This window comes from Drosophila willistoni, assembly GCF_018902025.1.
Source record: "Drosophila willistoni isolate 14030-0811.24 chromosome XL unlocalized genomic scaffold, UCI_dwil_1.1 Seg142, whole genome shotgun sequence".
In the NCBI taxonomy this organism is placed as follows: Eukaryota; Metazoa; Arthropoda; class Insecta; order Diptera; family Drosophilidae; genus Drosophila; species Drosophila willistoni.
The window spans coordinates 8,178,024-8,195,959 of record NW_025814053.1 but is presented as its reverse complement, the minus strand read 5'-3'; the positions used below and the strand labels follow the sequence as shown (position 1 = coordinate 8,195,959).

Sequence of the window (17,936 nt, the reverse complement as noted above, 5' to 3'; positions counted from 1 at the left end):
TTTGACACAATTTAACGCTGACATGGCAAAAAGTGAGAGAGAGAGATAGATAGAAAAAACCAAAAATCATCTGCAACATTTTAGTTTGCTTGAGTTAAGCTTGGGTTAAATGGTTTTGTCAGGGTGGACGAATAAAGTGTGTGGGTTAGAGGGGGAGGGGGAGCCGCATTGGTAGGAGTCTTTAGTCTCTAGGTTTTTCCAACTTAGTATTTGTTGCGCTTGCGCTTTGACTTTGCCTGCAAATTGCAACACACGCAAGATGACTTGAGCAAAAGTGGAATGGGAGGCAACTGCTTTTGATGGCTAAAATCACAATAAATTGTAGTCGAAATTAAGGATACACTTTTTAAAGAAAACAACAAGATAACTTCAGTTGATTTGATTTAATACATCAAATCAAACGCAACCTAATTGTGAGTCTTTTGATATTGATGCAGCTAAAATCGTAAACTCCCATTTAAAGTTAGATAAATTGGAGTTTTTAATTATATTAGCACCTATAACTGCACCCAAAGAGTAATCTTATCATAATTAAGTTTAAAATAATGACTTCCCCATTATCAAGTCCCGGTTCCCAATACCTTATCCATCTGATATCAAAACTAAGCGGATGCCAAGGTCATATCTAAACCGATTTAGTTTGGGAATGAAGCACTTTTGAAGGTTGCTTGCGTGCCTGTAAGGTGTCATCGTTAGTCACTTTTGTTGGCCGTCCACATTTGTGTCTGGAGACAAGTTAAAAGCTTTTTAGTTCAGGCGTTGGCTTGTCACTTGCCTCTTTTTTTTTTTGTTGTAGCCGCTGACTGCTTGTCTCTTCTTCTATTTCAGGTTGCTGCTGCTGCTGCTGCTGCTGCTGCTTTTACTTTATGCGGCCATTCACTTTCTCCATGTGTTTGCTTTGCTAATTTTGGCTTTGCCTTTTTCCGTTTTGTTGCCTTATTTTTCTTATTTCTCTTTTTTTTTCTTTCTTTTTTTTATATGAGTTTTGAAAACTAAAAGTGAAGCAGATAATAAACAAGCAACCTATGCAAATTCCGAGAAACCACAAAATTATTCAATCGTCTGGCCAAATCATACGTAATTTTTGTATATCTTGACTTCTAATTACTAGTCCAATCTACATTTTTTGTGTGTGACGTCACAAAATGTGTCCCCATTTCACTCGGGTTCGTAATGGGGTAGCAATTTAAATCAGGATGAGGTACAAGAAAGTTCTTGAAGGATCCCACACACTTTCGTTGCTGGGATCCGTGTCAAAAGAGTGTTTATTGGTCGTTTTGTGTAGTTTTCTACACTTTTTTTTTTATCTTGGTTTTCATTAACTTTTGTTTATGTGCTCTCAAAATCGACAAAAGCAAAGATCTCAAGATGTTGCCGTAGCTGCGTCTTGTGCGTTTTTCTTATATAAGACGAACCCGAGCTCGAACCTGAGCCCCACAGTCTGTACCAAAGTTAAGCACACTTGAGCTTCAGAGGAGATGGTCCCCGCCCCCCTACACAGCAGTGCAGTTGGTTGACCACCAAACGTTAACCATAACAGGAAGGAAATCTCTGCTAAAGAGACGAAGGCGTTCACTTTGCTCCGAAATTGAACAAAAACGAAACGGCAAAAGCAAATTTGAAATATATATTTTGTTGCTTGCTTATCGCTTTAAATCCAAATTAATTTGATTTAACTTTATTTAAATTGATTTTTTATTCAAGTTGTTAAATCAAAAAGTAGGCGAAGGTTTTTTGATACTGCTATTGGACAAAATACGATGGAAACAAATCATCAAAAAGAACAGTCAATTTTTAAATATGTACGTATTTTTGAATTTCACTTTTATATGTTGTAAAACATTCTAAGACCTAATTAAATTTCATAAAATTGTATTCTGGGTTCTTTATTTAAGATTCTAAAGAGAACACTTTAAAATATTTACATACAAATATACATATATTTCTATTATGGGCAAACCTTTAAAAAAAAGGTTGGAAAATCTGATTCTGTCCGTGTTTTTGTAATTTTAATTCTATTTGTAAGAAAATGTTTACTTTTCTACTTTACAATGCATTAGGTTAATTTTCAAATTTTTATTAGCCGCGCTAACAAATGCAGGGTTGTATTGTGGTAGCAATAAAATTGTTATCGATAACATTTAGTTAGCAACTGAGTTAGCCCAGCTGTTTGCACCTTGATGCATATGTGTATGTATTGTATATGTATGCATGTGCGTGCGTTTATACATATGTGTGTGTGTGAATTTATTCATAGCGTGAAGAGGCAGAGGCCCCCCCAAAAAAATAAGAAAGAAAAACCAAAAATTGTTCTTAATTTGATTTCTTTTTTATATAATTTTTTCACCATACGCACACACACATTAAAAGAGACCTATGAAAAGTGAAAAGGTGAAATAGATAACCATTCGCCACTTAAAAGAAAAAGGAAAAACGGAACAAAGTGCGGAAGAAGAAAGACGAATCAAGTGTGAGTTGGTGTGTGTGTGTGTGTGTGCGTGTGAGTTGCGGGTGTGTGAATGAAAAACCCAGCTAACTGTAAAAAATATAACCAAAAATAAAACAAAAAAAGAATTTAGGCAAAAGAACGTAAGTCTTTTGTCAAAGAGGGGGCGCAAAGGGAAGCCCAAGGGCATTGACTTCCATAGAAGCAGGAACTGTAATAGAAGAAGAACGGGGGAGGGTAAGGACGACATTTATAATAAATTGTTGTTAGTTGCATTAATTTGCTTTCGTTTTCCTAGTCATGGCGGATACAGAGATGAAAGCGACGACGACGACGACGGCGGCGGCAACAGCACCATCAGCAGCAGGACCTGCAATGGGAGCCACGGCCAGTAAAAAGAAATACAAAAATAAAAAGAAAATGGAAAAAACGAAACAACAACAACCACAACAGCAGCAGCAGCACCAACAGAACCATAAGGTCGAGGTCAATGGACATCGAGAGTCGGATAAAACTGTAGAGGAAGCAGAAGCAGATGGATCAATTGATGGCAAAAAATGTGTGAACGATCTAAGCGAAATAAATGGCCTTATAAGCGAGCTGCATATTTGCAATGGGCATAAAGCAAAGTGCGCGAATCAATTAGAGGAGGCTGCTGTGGCGGCGGTGGCAGTGGCCACACCCATGCCCCTGCCCCTCAATGGTCATAGCAATAATAATCACATTTATAGCAACAACAATAACAATAGCATTAATAACAATAAACATAAAAATCAATGTTTGGTGGACAAAAGCAACAACAACAGCAATAGCAGCAACGCCATTATTAAATCAAAATCATCCGAGAAGCTGGCGAGGAATGGCGGAACAGATCAGACCACAATCCTAGCCACAAGCACACTTACTGCCAACACACAAACAACTACAGCAACAACCACAAAGACAACGCCACTTGAAACGGGGAAAGATGCCATTCAAGCCTCGACCTCTGCGGAGGCAGCAAGCGCATCCCCAACAACAACAGCAAATCCAGCATCAACATTAACAAGCACCACCAATGATTCGCCCCAATCAATAGTTGTGGAATCGCCTCCTGCCATTTCAGCAGATGAAATCATCTACAAGGAATACGAAGCCGAATATCAAATGCATGTACGTTTACTTTCTAATAAGGATTAGCCAAGTTTTTTTAACATATAACATTTTCTTTTTAGGACATCATGCGTCTGATTCAGGCGGAGCTCTCCGAGCCATATTCGATATATACATATCGTTATTTCATATATAATTGGCCAAAATTATGCTTCCTAGCCTCGCATGAGAATCAATATGTCGGCGCCATAGTATGCAAACTGGATATGCATATGAATTGTCGGCGGGGATACATTGCCATGTTGGCTGTACGTAAGGAATATCGTAAATTGAAAATAGGAACAACTCTCGTTACCAAGGCCATTGAGGTAAGTCGATAGAATCATTCGAAATGGCTTAGTTTGGTTTGCTTAACCTTCTCTTCTATCGTATTTAGGCAATGTTGGCCGATAATGCCGATGAGGTAGTTCTGGAAACGGAAATGAGAAACGAGCCGGCTTTGCGATTATATGAGAATTTGGGATTTGTGCGTGATAAGCGATTATTTCGCTATTATCTCAACGGTGTGGATGCTCTACGCCTAAAGCTCTGGTTCAGATGAGTGACACCTGAGCCCGATCTGGTTAATGAAATTGTTGTCTAGCCCGGATATAAAGAAAAACAAAAAAAGAAATCCAAAAAGAAGAAGGAGAGAGAGAGAAAAAGAGGGAGAGTTGAACTCTTTTTAGTTGAGGTGTGTTTGAGTTTTTGTATGTATGTTCGAGCGAGTGTATGTCCTGTGTTTAATGTCCCCAGAAAGTATATTTAGAAAAGGGAAGGATAAAGTGTATTGTCAAAGTTTTGTTTTTTAATTTTTTTGTAATTATTAATATTAGAACTAAACAAAAACAAAAAAAAAAGCAAACAATTATCCTACTTGTAAATTATGTTCAAATATAAAATCATTTTTTTTTTACCTAGGGCAAGAGAAGGAGTTCAAGAATCAAATGAAAAGCAACAGCAAATTGAAGATCCCCGAAAATTAATCGACAAAACAAAAAAAAAACTATTAGTAAACCTCAAATTATGCAATTTTGTATGCAATACGTGATTTACATACAGCAAACAATATATATATAACTATATATATTATACATACATATATCTATATATGTATATAGATATATGATAAGCAAGCAATTAGTTATGTATATTAAAAACGGACATCTAAAACTCAAGAATATATATTTAGTCTATAGATCTGAACTAACCGTGTACTACATATATATTGATATATATATATATGTATATATAGCGTTATGTATACTTAATTGTATATGTCTTTTAAAACATTGGTCTTGTATATGTATATACACACACATATATACAAATATGTATATCACTTATAAACTGACCCAATTTGTGGCATCCAAAAAAGAAATGAAAAAAAAAACATCGCGAGTTGTTAATGAAAGAAGAAAATGAAGCTGAAGACTTTTGCCTTCCTCCTCTTCCCAATTACCTACCTCCTCTACCCATAACCCGCTTTCCACCCTTTTCCTCTAACCACTAAACATGTAGACAAGCATTTCAGAATGTCATCAACCATCCATCCCCCCAAAACCTCTAAAAAAAAAAAATGAGAAACAAAAATGAATTGAATAAAAATTGAAGAATTATAAAAATTAAAACATTATATTATTTGTATTATTTCATCATAGAGCCAGCATGGGATTCTTCTGAGGGCAAATCCTTGATGCTTTTGGAAAGTGTTGAAAGCAAAACTTATTACTAAGCTAAAAACTTTAATATTTCAATGGCAAGAGACCAAACTATAGTAGAATCCGGTTATAACGACGCTCAAGGCACCGACGATTTTCGTCGTTATATCCGAAATATCACGCATCGAACTTTAGTCGCTATAACCGGACGGACGTTATAAGCGAAGTCGTTATAACCGGATTCTACTGCATTTTAAAAAGCCCTTCAAGATCCATGTTACGATTTTATTTTAATATATCAAACATTTAAGTAATTCAGACTCTATTTTCAAATTTCTTTTAGAGAGTCCTTAAAGACGTATTTACGATTGGTGTGCTAGTCGTTGCCATCAATTTGTCACTTGAAACAAATTATATTCAAAAAAGGACTTTGGTTTTATTTATTAAAAAACAATAAAACAAGTGTTCTCTACTTAACAATGAAATTAACCTCCGTTTCGATACTAGAACTTCTACTTAAAGCTAAACTTACACAATTAAATGAACAACAATTATTGGTAATAGTTGGCTAAGCGGTCAAAATATATGCTAAAACCTATTCTAAGTATTTACACACAAGCCGAGCAAGTGAAAAATAATGCCGAGTGATCATCTAGAGCGCTTGTTTTTGCTGCTTGTGGGCGCTGATGAGGATGATGATGCAGCTGCCGCTGATGCTGAAGTTGCGGAAGATGAAGAGCCTCGCATTTGTTTCAGTTCATTTCTTGTCGATGCTTTTATGTTCTGGACTTGCTGGCGTATTGAAGGGTTTTTATATGTCACTCCGGCTGGTGGCGTGCCAGTCGGCGACATGCCATTCTCAAATAGATCACTGACCTCGACCATGCGAGGCTTGAAAAACATATTCGGTCGTACAATGGTCTTTTCGGGATGCTTAAATAGATTCAGTAAGCCCCAAATTGTTTCCGGATGCTCATTTCCTTCCTTAACTGATGATGAATTCTCCACCTCGGATTCCAGAAGCCAGGCAGCATTCCTCACCTCAATGCGCAAGCGTTCACATTCCTCTAGACTTACATTCTTGCTAACATTTAGTAATTGTTCCAGCGGATTTACTATATAGATGGCCGAATGATCGGGTTTGGCCAAAGATCTCGCCTCATTGAGCGATATGGCACGATTGTGGAAATCGAATTGGGAATAAAACTCAAAGAACTGCAACAGCAGTTCACTTAATTTACTTGTGTTTCGACTCTGGAAATTCAAACGTTCCAAATCTCGAACAAATGTGCAATTAATACCATCTTCGGTGACACGAAAATCATCGGCATCGGCAGCTTTGACAAGAGAACCAATTGAGGGTAATATCGGTTGTCTCAATTGCTGTAGAAAGAATATCACTAGACAGGATAGAGAAAAATTACTGATCCAACGACCTGGCGAGGGATTCGTTAAGCCACAACTCTGGGCCCAGCGACGTATGGTAAAGGTTAGAGGTCGCACACGTGTATCCAGTTCACCGAACATATAAAGCAACTCCGACATATAGAAACCAGAGCTGAAAAAGGGAAATTAAAACCAACAACATAAATTATGTATGAGTCATAAACGTGAAGGATGGATGGATGAATGGATGGGGCAGGACTGAAGAAAACTGACCACCATTACACCGGATATGAGTGCAATGCGCGCCGCTTTATCCATTATCATTTCTAAGACCTGATTCAGTAAAAATTTTCTGATTCACCTGTTTTACGGAGAGAGAGAGAGAGAGCGCGCCCTAGCAATGGAGAGGATTTTCCCCTTTTCATGTTTGGTATTTGGCAATCATGAAGCATTGTATTATCTTATCTTATCAAAGCATTCGGTATGCCTTTTAGGCCTTCTCACTATCTTATCTTTCTCTCTTTTCTCCCTTTTACACTCATTGTTCTGTTTTCTAGATGTTGTCATCGGCAAGTGTAAGCTGGCACATATTTTTCTGGGCAGGCAAAACGATTTCACCAAACGAACTAAACGGAGCTCTTAACGGTTCGAAAAATTTATATATCTATTTTTTTTTTTACTACTTTTTCCTATCATTATCTTTTCATTTTTCGTTTTTAACCAAAAAGGTGAATAGAGTGTGTTTTTTTTTTTACAACAAATTGAAATATTAAGTTTTGTGAACAAAATGTACATAATTTTTTTTTTTTATGCTTTATGTTGCAATTGTTATATTCCCGCATGTGTGTGTGTATGGTGTGTGCGTGTATGTTATATTAATCATCTATCCAAAGCCAAAGTTTTTGATAAGAATATTTGCTAAACAAAATGCTGATAAGATGGCCCCAGCCAATGGAGTCTCATAAAAGCCTTCAAATGATTAATAACTGGGTCTAAAAAGCACCAACTAAATGTGTGACTCAATTGAAGAGAGAGGAAAATAAAAGGAACAATTCCAGATTTCAAGCAATGCTCCTTTAAGACAGCATTTCGATCTAACGATTGTGATTCAACAGTGATAAACAGATCCTGATAAATGTAGTAAATGTTGTTTACCCCCTCCTCCACTCAAAATGGGGTGTGGTAAGAAGGGCCCATTGCCCATTTTCCACTTCACAAGAATTTCAGTGATTCATTCATAAACAAAGAATATTATTGAAATATTTTCAAGTCTTATTTTCGTTGAACCTTTTTTTTTTTGTTTTCTAGCCTAAATTAAAAAATGGGCATTGGCTATGGCACCGCCGACGAGGAGCTGGAGAAGCAAATCGGTTGTGTAAAATACACATTATTCTGTTTCAATATTGTGGCATGGATGATATCGACGGCTCTGTTCGCCCTATCTGTTTGGCTGCGGGCCGAACCCGGTTTCAATGATTGGCTACGGATTCTGGAAGCTCAGTCGTTCTACATTGGCGTTTATATATTGATTGGCATCAGTATCATCATGATGGCGGTTACATTTTTGGGCTGTCTAAGTGCCTTGATGGAGAACACATTGGCCCTATTCGTATTCATTGGAACTCAAGTGTTTGGCTTCGTGGCCATTGTGGCGGGATCAGCCATATTGCTGCAATACAGCACTATGAATTCCAGTCTGCAGCCCTTGTTGAATGTGTCATTGCGTCGCTTTGTCTCCACATCAGAGTACACATATTCGAATGCTGTGCTAACCATGATTCAAGAGAATATTGGCTGCTGTGGGGCAAGTGGTCCATGGGATTATTTGGATTTGCATCAACCGTTGCCAAGCTCCTGCCGGGACACTGTCAGTGGAAATGCCTTTTTCAACGGCTGCGTTGATGAGCTTACTTGGTTCTTTGAGGGCAAATCCTCCTGGATTGTTGCCCTAGCCATGACATTGGGCCTTCTGAACGTTATCTGTGGGGTAATGAGTTTCGTGCTGGCTCAGGCAGTCAAAAAAGAGGAGGAGCAGGCCAGCAATTATCGCCGTTAATCATCCAGGAGGATCAAGTTGAGACCATTGTGTGGAGCCATCTTTTTTTGTAACATTAACATTAGCTAAGTTAGATATGTAGAACGACCAAACGACACTTTTAAGTAATTCCAAAGCGAACAATCAATAAAAATCATCAAAAACAAAACTGACCCTCCTCTTGGGCCAGATTTAAACAAAAAAAAAAAACATAATTGTATTTACTTTACTCTTGAGAAAACACTTATTTAACCGGATATGATTTAACGATTCAATGATCTTTGGAGACAACTGAACTAGTAAATCTATATATTCTTGATCAACAGTATTGGCTGTCTATACTGAATATGCTTGATACTCCACTCCGCGAAAGAAATCAAGGTACTTGCGTTTCGTATTCTTATTTCCTTTGTTTAGATGTGAAGCCCACTGGATCTATGGTTACTTATTGGAACTACAAATGTTTTTAAAAGTACAGGATTTGCTGTTAGATTTTTTGAAAAAATTTAAAGTTATTCACTGAAGACGACTTTTTGGAAATAATATGCCTTAAATTTAAGAAAATTACAAGGCAGAAGACACTGAACTGGTTGTATCTATTTTTCCCCATGGCATTATTGAACTCGAGTCAAATCTTAATGAAAACAGCGACGAAATATGTTAGGCACTAAGCCAGCACATGGTCTAGAATCAATAACGTAAATGTAATCCTATACTATAATTTGCCTTCATATTCAAATCATTGTTTTGTATAGCATTCGAAGCGGAATTTAGTATTTAGCTAAGATATTTCGTTAATTGATTGTACTCACAGATTACTCATTGATAAGTCAACCTCCAGATTCAAATGCTCATGATGGTATTTGATAATGGGAACTCTGGCCTGCAGAATCCGACGAACATGACAGACACCAGGGAGAAACAGATGCAATAGATCGCCAATTGATTCCATTTGTCGCTGTGTTTGCGAACGGCCATTACTCAGATTCTCTTTCAGATGATAAATCAAACGGGAGGGTTCAGTTTGCTGATGATTTTTGGCTCCCCTTTCCTTATCGAAGCGCAGGATCAAATCCAGATCGCAGCCCATTTTGCCAAAACCATTAACTGATGAACCGAATGGCACTGCCTGGGCTGAGGGAAACATGCCAGAAATGGACTGCTGGATTTGTAGAGCAGCCAGAAACCGCATCCGCACTCCCAAATCATTGAGTTGGGAATTTTGATGGAGTTCAACGATTTGACGGTCAATATTCTCTGCTTTTCTAAGCAGTGAAAGTAAATTCTCTTGTCCTATGGGTCTACATCCATCGATGCTCAATAGACCTGGATGAGGCATGGTGGAGGAGGATATGCTCTCCTTCTTTTTGCCCGTCGACGCTCTGAACCATAGGAATGGCGAGCGTACTGGTGTCCCACTCATTTCATCAGTGACTCCGCCAGCATCAATCGCCGCTGAGGCCTCCTCTTCTCGAGCATATTCCAAAAGAATATAGTTGAGCTCATCATCATGTCGCAGGCAGTAGTGATGGGCATTTACGATACTTCCAAAGCGACTGCAGTAGTTATACAATTCTGGATAGGAACGCTCTGAGCTCACTTGCACCAATATGGAGCATTTGGCCTGCTGCTGCCGGTTGTCTATGAAGTCCTCGTAGTTGCATTTCGTTTCTTAAAAATTTGATCAATCTTTACTTCATGGATACAGGTTAAGAGTCGGTAGATTGAAACTCACCTGGCAATGTGCCGGTTGCTGATGTGCTGCTCGATCTCAATTTCAAGCCAAATTTACGCCCTGGGTGAAGGTTCCGCAGACGTCGCATCAAGCAAATCATGTTCAGCTATGTGTTAACTTAGGAGCCTGCCAATAGTGTTCTTATAACATTCAATTTTTCATAAAGTGTTTTAACAATTTATCCCTTTACCTCAAGCAACTGGTTCATTACGGGCAGGCAGTGTTGCTTAATCGAGTTTCCAGCTGACTGGTGATTCTAGTTCCGATAATTAATCGCTAGTAAGCGCCGATAACAGAGAAATTATTGACAATTGTCAACATATCGCATACAATCGATAACTTATCAGCGCAGTGCTTAGCACTGCGATAATTATCGAACAGTCATGAACAAATTTAGTTAGCGTATCGCGGAAAGGTTTGACTTTTTGGCTCATTAAGTTTTCTTGGCTGATGCATTTTGGAGCAAATAATTTGTCAGTTTAATGAGAAATGAAGAAAATTATTGCCTTCATCAAATTAATATGTGCTTTTAGAATGGTAAACGAAGTTCATGAAAGTAAAGTTCATAAAATATAAGTTAGAAAATTGCTTATCTCTCATAGCTTTAAGTCTGAATTATGAATATTTTGTTGATTTTGTAAACTATAAACTTCAATAACAAGACTAACAGCTAATTATACCATTACCAATTATAACATGTTTATACCATTTTCTTTTTCTAAAATTTAGTTTCCAAATGAGTAAGCAATCAATAACTTTTCTGAAATTAAAAAATTGAAAGCAGGAAACTATTTAAAGAATTTTTTTATTAACAAATAACAAAGTATAATTCATAATTCAGATGTAACAATAAACTTGAGGACTATCTATTTACATTGAAACCAAGGTTCTAACAGTCCAGATATAACTACTTCATAGAACGTCACCTTTCTACTCAGTATCACAGCAAAGACATACTGTGCCCCCGGTGGTTTTTGTAGGGGTAATCGTAAAGCCTTTAATTGCAAAACTGGTGAATCCGATGTGGCTCCTCGCGCTTCAAACTGAGAGAAGACCACAAAGCCCTGTACTCCGCGGTAGATGAAAACGCGTATGCGGCAACAACCCTCCACAAAGGCGAGAAGAGTCTCATCCTTTATTCGCAATGCACACAGTTGACGCGTCTGCCGATCAGCTGCCAGTGATTGGAAAAGCGATCCGTTGGCATAATGCAATTGAATGTGAGCAGGAGGAGCTGTCGATGGTGTAGCCGGAGGCAAGGACTCGCCTGAGAGCAACGTTAAACGGGCGTAGAGCAAACGTGGGCGTTGGGATGATCCCACATGCATGCGTATGGTTTGAATGGGACGCCAATAGCCGCTGCCCAGTTGGTAAGTGTCCTGTCTAGTACTGGCAGATGTAGATATATCATCGCCATCATACTTATTGGCCTTTATTTCGTGCTGTAATTCTCGCAGTCTTTGAATTACATCGTGCAATTGTTTGGTATTATCCAAAGTATGATTATTATTTGCCATGAGGAGCACATCCATTAGCGTTTGTTCTAGAAGCATAATCTCATTTTCCCTTCCTTCGCCGCCCTCCTTCATCGTTCTGTATAACTCCTGCAGCACATTCCATATAAGTTGAGAACTGCGGGCAGCTAAAACTCTGGCCGGGCTGTCTGGTAAATGCAATGTTTCGGTAGGCAATTCCTTATGAAAGCCCTCCAAATCATGCATTAAATGTAGAAAATCTTCAATTAGATAATTGTCGTATAAATCGCTTTCGGGTATCATCAATTGGGTAATATTAATTTCGGTCTGTAAACGGAATATTAGATTTTTCAACAAACGTTGATGTACACGCCCAATACTTTCAGCCTTATCATCTTTGGCATCTACACGGTACTTGAAATCACTTTCAATTTTGGGTCTATGCAAATATCTAAAGGCCTGCTGATATTGCGGCTCTTCATACCGATCCCTGAGATCTTCCATTGTTTGTACAGGTAGATCGAAAGGTTCCAGTTCCATTTCGTTTTCGGTGCGCCAACTTTGCAATCGATTTAGTCCCGTACAATTCCAATTGGTCTCGTGCTCATCATCCTCTAACTCATAGCTGGTCATGAAGGTGAATTGTTCATCGGTGGATTGTATGACTTTTACATCATCAATGGGACCACTTTGAAAGGCCCCATTATGATGAAATCTTGTACCATTCCATTTGTAAATTCTCGTCCAGCATCCGACCTCATTAATCATTAGATAATATTCCTTTTGCTTTGGCTTCTCCACTGCAAATACTCGACGTATTGATGATTGATTTTTAGCCTGTCTCAAGCTAAAACTGCGCTTTAGATTTTTCAGTTGATAGGGCAGATTCAGTAGATCAAACATCTGATTAAACTGCGAACATAATTTTGTAGCTTGGCGCCGATAAAGATTATGGGGAGTTTGTTTGACCCTCAAATCTTTAACCCTCCAATTTCCAGAAATAATCTGTTGTGCTCTGCCCTGTGACCAAAGACTGTTCATATACCAGTTGGTGAAATTGAATGTATTGATGATGTAGTCGCTCTTCAAATCGGGTATATGTAACCTTCCCAGATACAATGGCGATTGTATATTAAGTTCTCTTTCATTAAGAGTGGCAACATTGCTTAAATTAAGATTAGAATTCCCATTTACAGCTGCTAATGTCTCTAGAGAGTTAGAAACATGGAGCAAGGGCAGTATTAAAGGTGTCTCCACACGTTGTTCTTTGGGAGAATTAATCTAGAAAGTAAAACTCCAATTTTTAATCTCTAAATACATTATATTATTCGGGTCTTACCATTAGAGTATTTTCGTATTCCTCCCGTAAAGATCTTTCATTGACCAAACCTTCGACCTTCATTTCACCATCTAAATATAGATCATCAATATTTAAATTCTCACTGAAATTTTGTGCCTTATTTAGGGTGACAACTTTCGATAGATCCAAGTCATTCAAATGATTTACTCTGAGAGCATTGTTATCCAAAGAACCAGTGAGAAAAGTTAAAGCAACTGTCGAATAAAAAACATAACCACTGGCCATAAATTTCTTTTGATTCAAAAAAGTTCACTTCACTTACCATCGCTCTGCCAGTCTTGGTCCACTCTGATCGTGTCCCTTAGCCAGTCGGTTACATTGCAGCCATTTAGCAGTTCGCCGGGTAAAATGAAACGCTCTGCATAAAGTTGATTCATCTGAATTGGAGCTTTAAATGAAATGGGTGCATCTATGATAATCTTATCATCCTGATCATCTAAGAATATCATATCTTTTAATAATTTGCCAACGGGAAAATTATTTATAACTTCTATGTTTGCTCCTTCAATTATATCAACGCGTCCAGTGAAAAATTGATGACTTTCTAATTTTATATTATCTTGATTTTTATAAATTAATCGATCAAAGAAGTTTCCAAGTGGCAGATGACTTTGATTTCCAAAATGACCAAGAACAATAAGTTCGTCAGTTGTGATGCGAGGTGAATGCCAGATTCCTTTCATTACAAATGAATCTAGTGTATTATTCCAGACCAAGTACTTTTCCAGTTCCTGAGGTTTCTCATGGTTTAGGTTACCCTTTAAATGCAAATCCAAAACATATAGATTGCCATTTAATTGAACATTGCCAGTGATATTTAAGGGATGTTTCGTTTGAGCCAACTGATCAAAGGAAATGCCGTTTAAGGCCTCAATTTGTAGATTTTCCACAACTTTTGTTGGTGAACTGAAACTCTTGGGGCCCTTTATAACAATTTCTTCATTCTCACGACGATAGACAATGTCATCTAGAATCTCCGGCAACATGATTCCATTATAGCTTCCTTCAATATTTAAATTCTTGGCGAAAATCGGTTGTTTTTTGCATAGCCAACGGGTTTTTAACTCATTCGGGCGATCCAACCACACGACTTCACGCTCCAATTGCGACCAGTCTAGATTGTTGAGCTTCGAGTGGATTTGTATGTCCCCACTTACAAGCATCTTTTCTACATTTAACTGACCATAGAGCACAAGTAGAGGCAACTCATCCAATTGTTGATTTAGGAACTTTAGCAAGTAATCAGCGTTGACGCCTTGAAGGTTTTCGGTGTTCAGTCCCTGGGGTAGTATTAATTCTTGAACATAGATATCATCGGAATTATGGTAACCATTTAGCAAACCCTCTCCTGTAATATCATAACCAACATCGGCTTGTTTAATCTGCAGTAAATCGAAATTAGCACTTTCAGTATAATAGTCTTCGTTGAGTGTCTGATAGTCTTTGGCCAGAAATAGATTATTCAATTTGGATATAACTTTTAAATCATGAAATTCGGGATTTACAATAAAGTTTAGATTCATTTGTGGTGAATTTATAGGTTGATCTATGAATATGCCTTCATTCATAAGTCGATCCAGTTGGACACCATCATAGGTTTTATTTTCCGCTAATCTCAATTGATAAAAGTAGACGTGGGCATTGAGATGAGTTAAATTCCTTAGTATCTGTTCTGTATTTTTCGTTACAAAATCTTCCAATGGTATCTCACTCAATCTACCATCTTCCACATGTGAATCTATTGGTAAGTTCAATTGCTCTGTTTCCTTTAAACTTGGTATGATGAGCTCATGTTTGGGATCATCTGGGCGCTGCACCAAGTCCCCAAATAACGAATCGAAATTTTCGTTATCTAAAGTTTCTCTTATATGGACTGGTCCCTGGACTATTAACTCATTAAAATAGCAGGCAGAATCAATTTGATGGCTTTCTCTTAATGTGGGATTCAAGGGAATTTCTTCATTTCCCTGAGCTCTGCCTTTCACTTCCATTTCTTCAGAGACCTCGAGTTGGGTGAATGTTATGGTGCCGGGCCAATCCTGATCATCACTTAAGGTTATGGCGTCTAAGGGATCGATGCCATTTATGGTTCCCGAAGTATCCATTGAGTTGACAGCTTCAAATGGAATTAAGTTATTATTTTTTTAACACCGAAAATTTAATTTAGTTCCTTTCTTACATAAAGTTTGGGTGAACTCCTTGGGGGCTTGTATTATGGTAGTGCTGTTACCCTGAGACCACAGATAATCATCGGGGAAACTCAACTCATTCAGGGATGTAAGATGCAATGAATCCTCAAATATAATAGGCTTGAATATGGAATATTGTCAGAGATATAATTAAAACATTAATAATTCTTCATACGTTACCCCTTCAACCTCCAATTCATCTAGTTGAAGCGGTTGATCTCTCCATACCACATCTTGAGCAATGAACTTTTGCCATGACTGACCATTAATATATTCAAATTCCAAATCATTGTCCAAAACTAGAGACTCCTTTTTGCCCATTTCCTTGCCCTCGAATATTTCCAACAATTCAAAGTTCTCAACATTGAGAGAACCTTGGGGAAATTGTAAAGTTGCATTTTGTATATAAAAGTTTTCTTGATTTAATTGCTTTAGGAACAATTCCTCAACTTCCACAGCATCAAAGTCCAAGGATTCATAATGAAATCGAAATAGATCAACAGGTATTTGTCGTTTGCCACGTTTCGGTTGTTGATCAACAATTTCACGCTCCAATGCTTTGATGTCCTCCAGAAGATGAAGTAAATTCAATTTGCTATCCTCTTGCGGAGACCAGGTCATGTCATTCACGAGAAGCTGTTTTATTTGGGCATTGCCATCATTGATCACTTCCGGAGCAAAGATTTCGTCAAAACTTTCAAAGTTTCCAGTTGATGGCAAAAGAAGTTTCTCGCTTAGTTCTTGCAAGTTGTCCTCTTCCTTTACCCATTGCTGCATGAATTCATATATCTCCTGGAGATCATGCAATTCTGAATTTCTGGGCAATAGCTCAGTTTGCAAATGAAATACACCAGTTGGAGCTGGGTTTTGTCGTGGCACCAATAACAATTGTTGTCCCATGAAAAGTGCTCCCCTGAGACCCTCTATACGCCTGTCATCTATAATACACTGAAGCCCATAACTAATGTGGTTCATCACATGACAGGGCGGTGGCAGACTCGCCTCGAATGCCTCACCGTTCCATATGACCAGATCGATAACGACCAAAAAGTGAGGATCAAAATCCACACGATGCTGGATGAGCAACAAAAGGTCATCCCGATAACTACGTATCGGAAGAGGTAAATAGGATTCGACTAGACCAAAATTCTGACCCAAAATTGTGCGTGGTAGGAATTTTCCTTGATCGTAGTAAACAATTTTAGGAAGTGTCCCGCCCAGGGCTAAATAGCTGCGTCCACCCATTTGAAAGCTAGTTATATCAATCAAATTCTCTGCCTCAATTCTTTCACTAAAACGAAAGTTAAGAAAATCATTTCCCAAATTATGCAGATAAATAAGTACCTCATCAGAGTGACCTAGAGCTAAGCATAAGTCACGTCCTGTATCCAGAAGGCTCATTGCTGTAATATCCTTTCTCATTTGCATGTGCTGAATAATTCCAAATTCTTGGGTTTCCAAGTCAATACTAAATATATTCAACGATTGATTATGATTGGAGATAAGATAGGTTCCTCTATCCACTGCAAATAAACGAAACCTTTCAATCTCATAGCCCATGGGCCAAAGCCAAAAACTCTTCAAACCGCCCTCCTCGCCCTCCAATCTAAGCCAAATTATATTTTTCTCACTCGCAATCAAAAGAAACCAATCAAAACTTTCCATAGCATGGATAGATCCGGGCAATTGCACAATCTGTAGGATCGTGAAATCCTCTCGATAGATTACCATATCGTTAATTCTTCTACCCAGGATATAGTTACTGCCATTGTGTCTCAATTGTAGATATTGTATTATACCCAATTCCAAATTGATATTGAAATTTTCTTCAACGCCTTTTAGAATTAGCATTTCACGAGTTCTTCTTTTCGATAGTTCCAGAAGTTGCAATTTCTCCAAATCGAGTTCCATATGAAATGAAGAGTCGACAACATTAGGTTCACCCTTTTGATCCGGAATCGGTTCAAGACTGGCGCCTAGCATTTCATCTTGAATACTGCCAACGTTGCCAACGGATGCTTTTTTATCTTGCTGGGCCTTGACTTGAGCATCAAGTGCCTCTACCTCCTTGGTATTACCTTGGGTGGCTACCGCTTGTTGGATTTCTTGACGCCAGGCAGCAGCTGATCGTAAATTCGCATCATTGACAATTACCTTAGACCCTTGAGAGCCTGACGCTGGACTATGCTTAGTCCATCCTGGTTGTACTACGACGCCTTCCTGTGGGCGGTAAAATTAGTTTGATTTTCATTTTATGGCCGGCGTGTAATTTACCCGTTCAGTATCACCTGCCAGTTTCACATTCAGTTCGCTTCTTAATTTTGCTATTTCCTTTAACTGCTGAGCTGTGGGAGTGGCTGTGCGGCATATAGCAATCGGAAAGCATCCATACAGAAGTATTATAACTACTAAAAATAGTAGTCGCCTTGGCATATTCCCTCTTTCCTATCCAATTTTGTCAAATTCAAAAACAAAAAAGTGCAACACGTGAAACGACACAACAGAAACTTGATTTACC

At 38.2% G+C, this 17,936-nt stretch overlaps 4 protein-coding genes across 6 annotated transcripts; 2 read left to right on the top strand and 2 right to left on the bottom strand.

The window, feature by feature from the left end:
- The first annotated feature begins 2,208 nt into the window (after positions 1 to 2,208).
- Positions 2,209 to 4,398, top strand: LOC6644672 (N-alpha-acetyltransferase 30A). Its single transcript, XM_047011631.1, has 4 exons — positions 2,209 to 2,683; positions 2,745 to 3,598; positions 3,661 to 3,906; positions 3,975 to 4,398. The coding sequence occupies exons 2-4, from the start codon at positions 2,747 to 2,749 to the stop codon at positions 4,137 to 4,139; spliced, it is 1,263 nt and encodes a 420-aa protein (XP_046867587.1). The 5' UTR covers positions 2,209 to 2,683; positions 2,745 to 2,746; the 3' UTR covers positions 4,140 to 4,398.
- A 1,251-nt stretch (positions 4,399 to 5,649) lies between these two features.
- On the bottom strand, positions 5,650 to 10,637 carry LOC6644673 (poly(A) RNA polymerase, mitochondrial). 2 transcript variants are annotated; one of them, XM_002067301.4, is made up of 4 exons: positions 10,585 to 10,637; positions 10,395 to 10,520; positions 9,472 to 10,330; positions 5,650 to 6,796 (listed from the first exon to the last, which is right to left on the bottom strand). In XM_002067301.4, the coding sequence occupies exons 2-4, from the start codon at positions 10,492 to 10,494 to the stop codon at positions 5,887 to 5,889; spliced, it is 1,869 nt and encodes a 622-aa protein (XP_002067337.2). In that variant the 5' UTR covers positions 10,495 to 10,520; positions 10,585 to 10,637; the 3' UTR covers positions 5,650 to 5,886. The 2 variants fall into 2 exon arrangements, with proteins under 2 accessions (XP_002067337.2, XP_046867585.1); XM_047011629.1 differs by having other exon boundaries at positions 10,395 to 10,627.
- On the top strand, positions 7,222 to 8,828 carry LOC6644674 (tetraspanin-2A). Of its 2 annotated transcripts, none has more exons than XM_002067302.4 (2): positions 7,222 to 7,269; positions 7,933 to 8,828. In XM_002067302.4, exon 2 carries the CDS (start codon positions 7,946 to 7,948, stop codon positions 8,678 to 8,680), a length of 735 nt encoding a protein of 244 aa, XP_002067338.1. In that variant the 5' UTR covers positions 7,222 to 7,269; positions 7,933 to 7,945; the 3' UTR covers positions 8,681 to 8,828. The 2 variants fall into 2 exon arrangements, with proteins under 2 accessions (XP_002067338.1, XP_023032856.1); XM_023177088.2 differs by lacking the exon at positions 7,222 to 7,269 and adding an exon at positions 7,330 to 7,352.
- Positions 10,638 to 11,183: 546 nt separating the features above from the next.
- LOC6644675 lies at positions 11,184 to 17,934 on the bottom strand. The gene is made up of 6 exons (XM_002067303.4): positions 17,693 to 17,934; positions 15,599 to 17,638; positions 15,409 to 15,538; positions 13,492 to 15,345; positions 13,209 to 13,423; positions 11,184 to 13,150 (listed from the first exon to the last, which is right to left on the bottom strand). The coding sequence occupies exons 1-6, from the start codon at positions 17,849 to 17,851 to the stop codon at positions 11,261 to 11,263; spliced, it is 6,288 nt and encodes a 2,095-aa protein (XP_002067339.2). The 5' UTR covers positions 17,852 to 17,934; the 3' UTR covers positions 11,184 to 11,260.
- Between the last annotated feature and the right edge of the window lie 2 nt (positions 17,935 to 17,936).

Excerpts from the sequence above, each read along its gene's own strand:
- LOC6644673 (XM_002067301.4), bottom strand. The coding sequence starts at position 10,494 with ATGATTTGCTTGATGCGACGTCTGCGGAACCTTCACCCAGGGCGTAAA. Across the intron at positions 10,331-10,394 it reads AGCAACCGGCACATTGCCAG|AAACGAAATGCAACTACGAG; the intron begins GTGAGTTTCAAT and ends CAAATTTTTAAG. Across the intron at positions 6,797-9,471 it reads GACTTATCAATGAGTAATCT|CTCTGGTTTCTATATGTCGG; the intron begins GTGAGTACAATC and ends TCCCTTTTTCAG.
- LOC6644672 (XM_047011631.1), top strand. The coding sequence starts at position 2,747 with ATGGCGGATACAGAGATGAAAGCGACGACGACGACGACGGCGGCGGCA. Across the intron at positions 3,599-3,660 it reads AAGCCGAATATCAAATGCAT|GACATCATGCGTCTGATTCA; the intron begins GTACGTTTACTT and ends TTTTCTTTTTAG. Across the intron at positions 3,907-3,974 it reads TCGTTACCAAGGCCATTGAG|GCAATGTTGGCCGATAATGC; the intron begins GTAAGTCGATAG and ends TATCGTATTTAG.
- LOC6644675 (XM_002067303.4), bottom strand. The coding sequence starts at position 17,851 with ATGCCAAGGCGACTACTATTTTTAGTAGTTATAATACTTCTGTATGGA. Across the intron at positions 17,639-17,692 it reads TGGCAGGTGATACTGAACGG|GAAGGCGTCGTAGTACAACC; the intron begins GTAAATTACACG and ends TACCGCCCACAG. Across the intron at positions 15,346-15,408 it reads GGAGTTCACCCAAACTTTAT|CTGTCAACTCAATGGATACT; the intron begins GTAAGAAAGGAA and ends TTCCATTTGAAG.
- LOC6644674 (XM_002067302.4), top strand. The coding sequence starts at position 7,946 with ATGGGCATTGGCTATGGCACCGCCGACGAGGAGCTGGAGAAGCAAATC.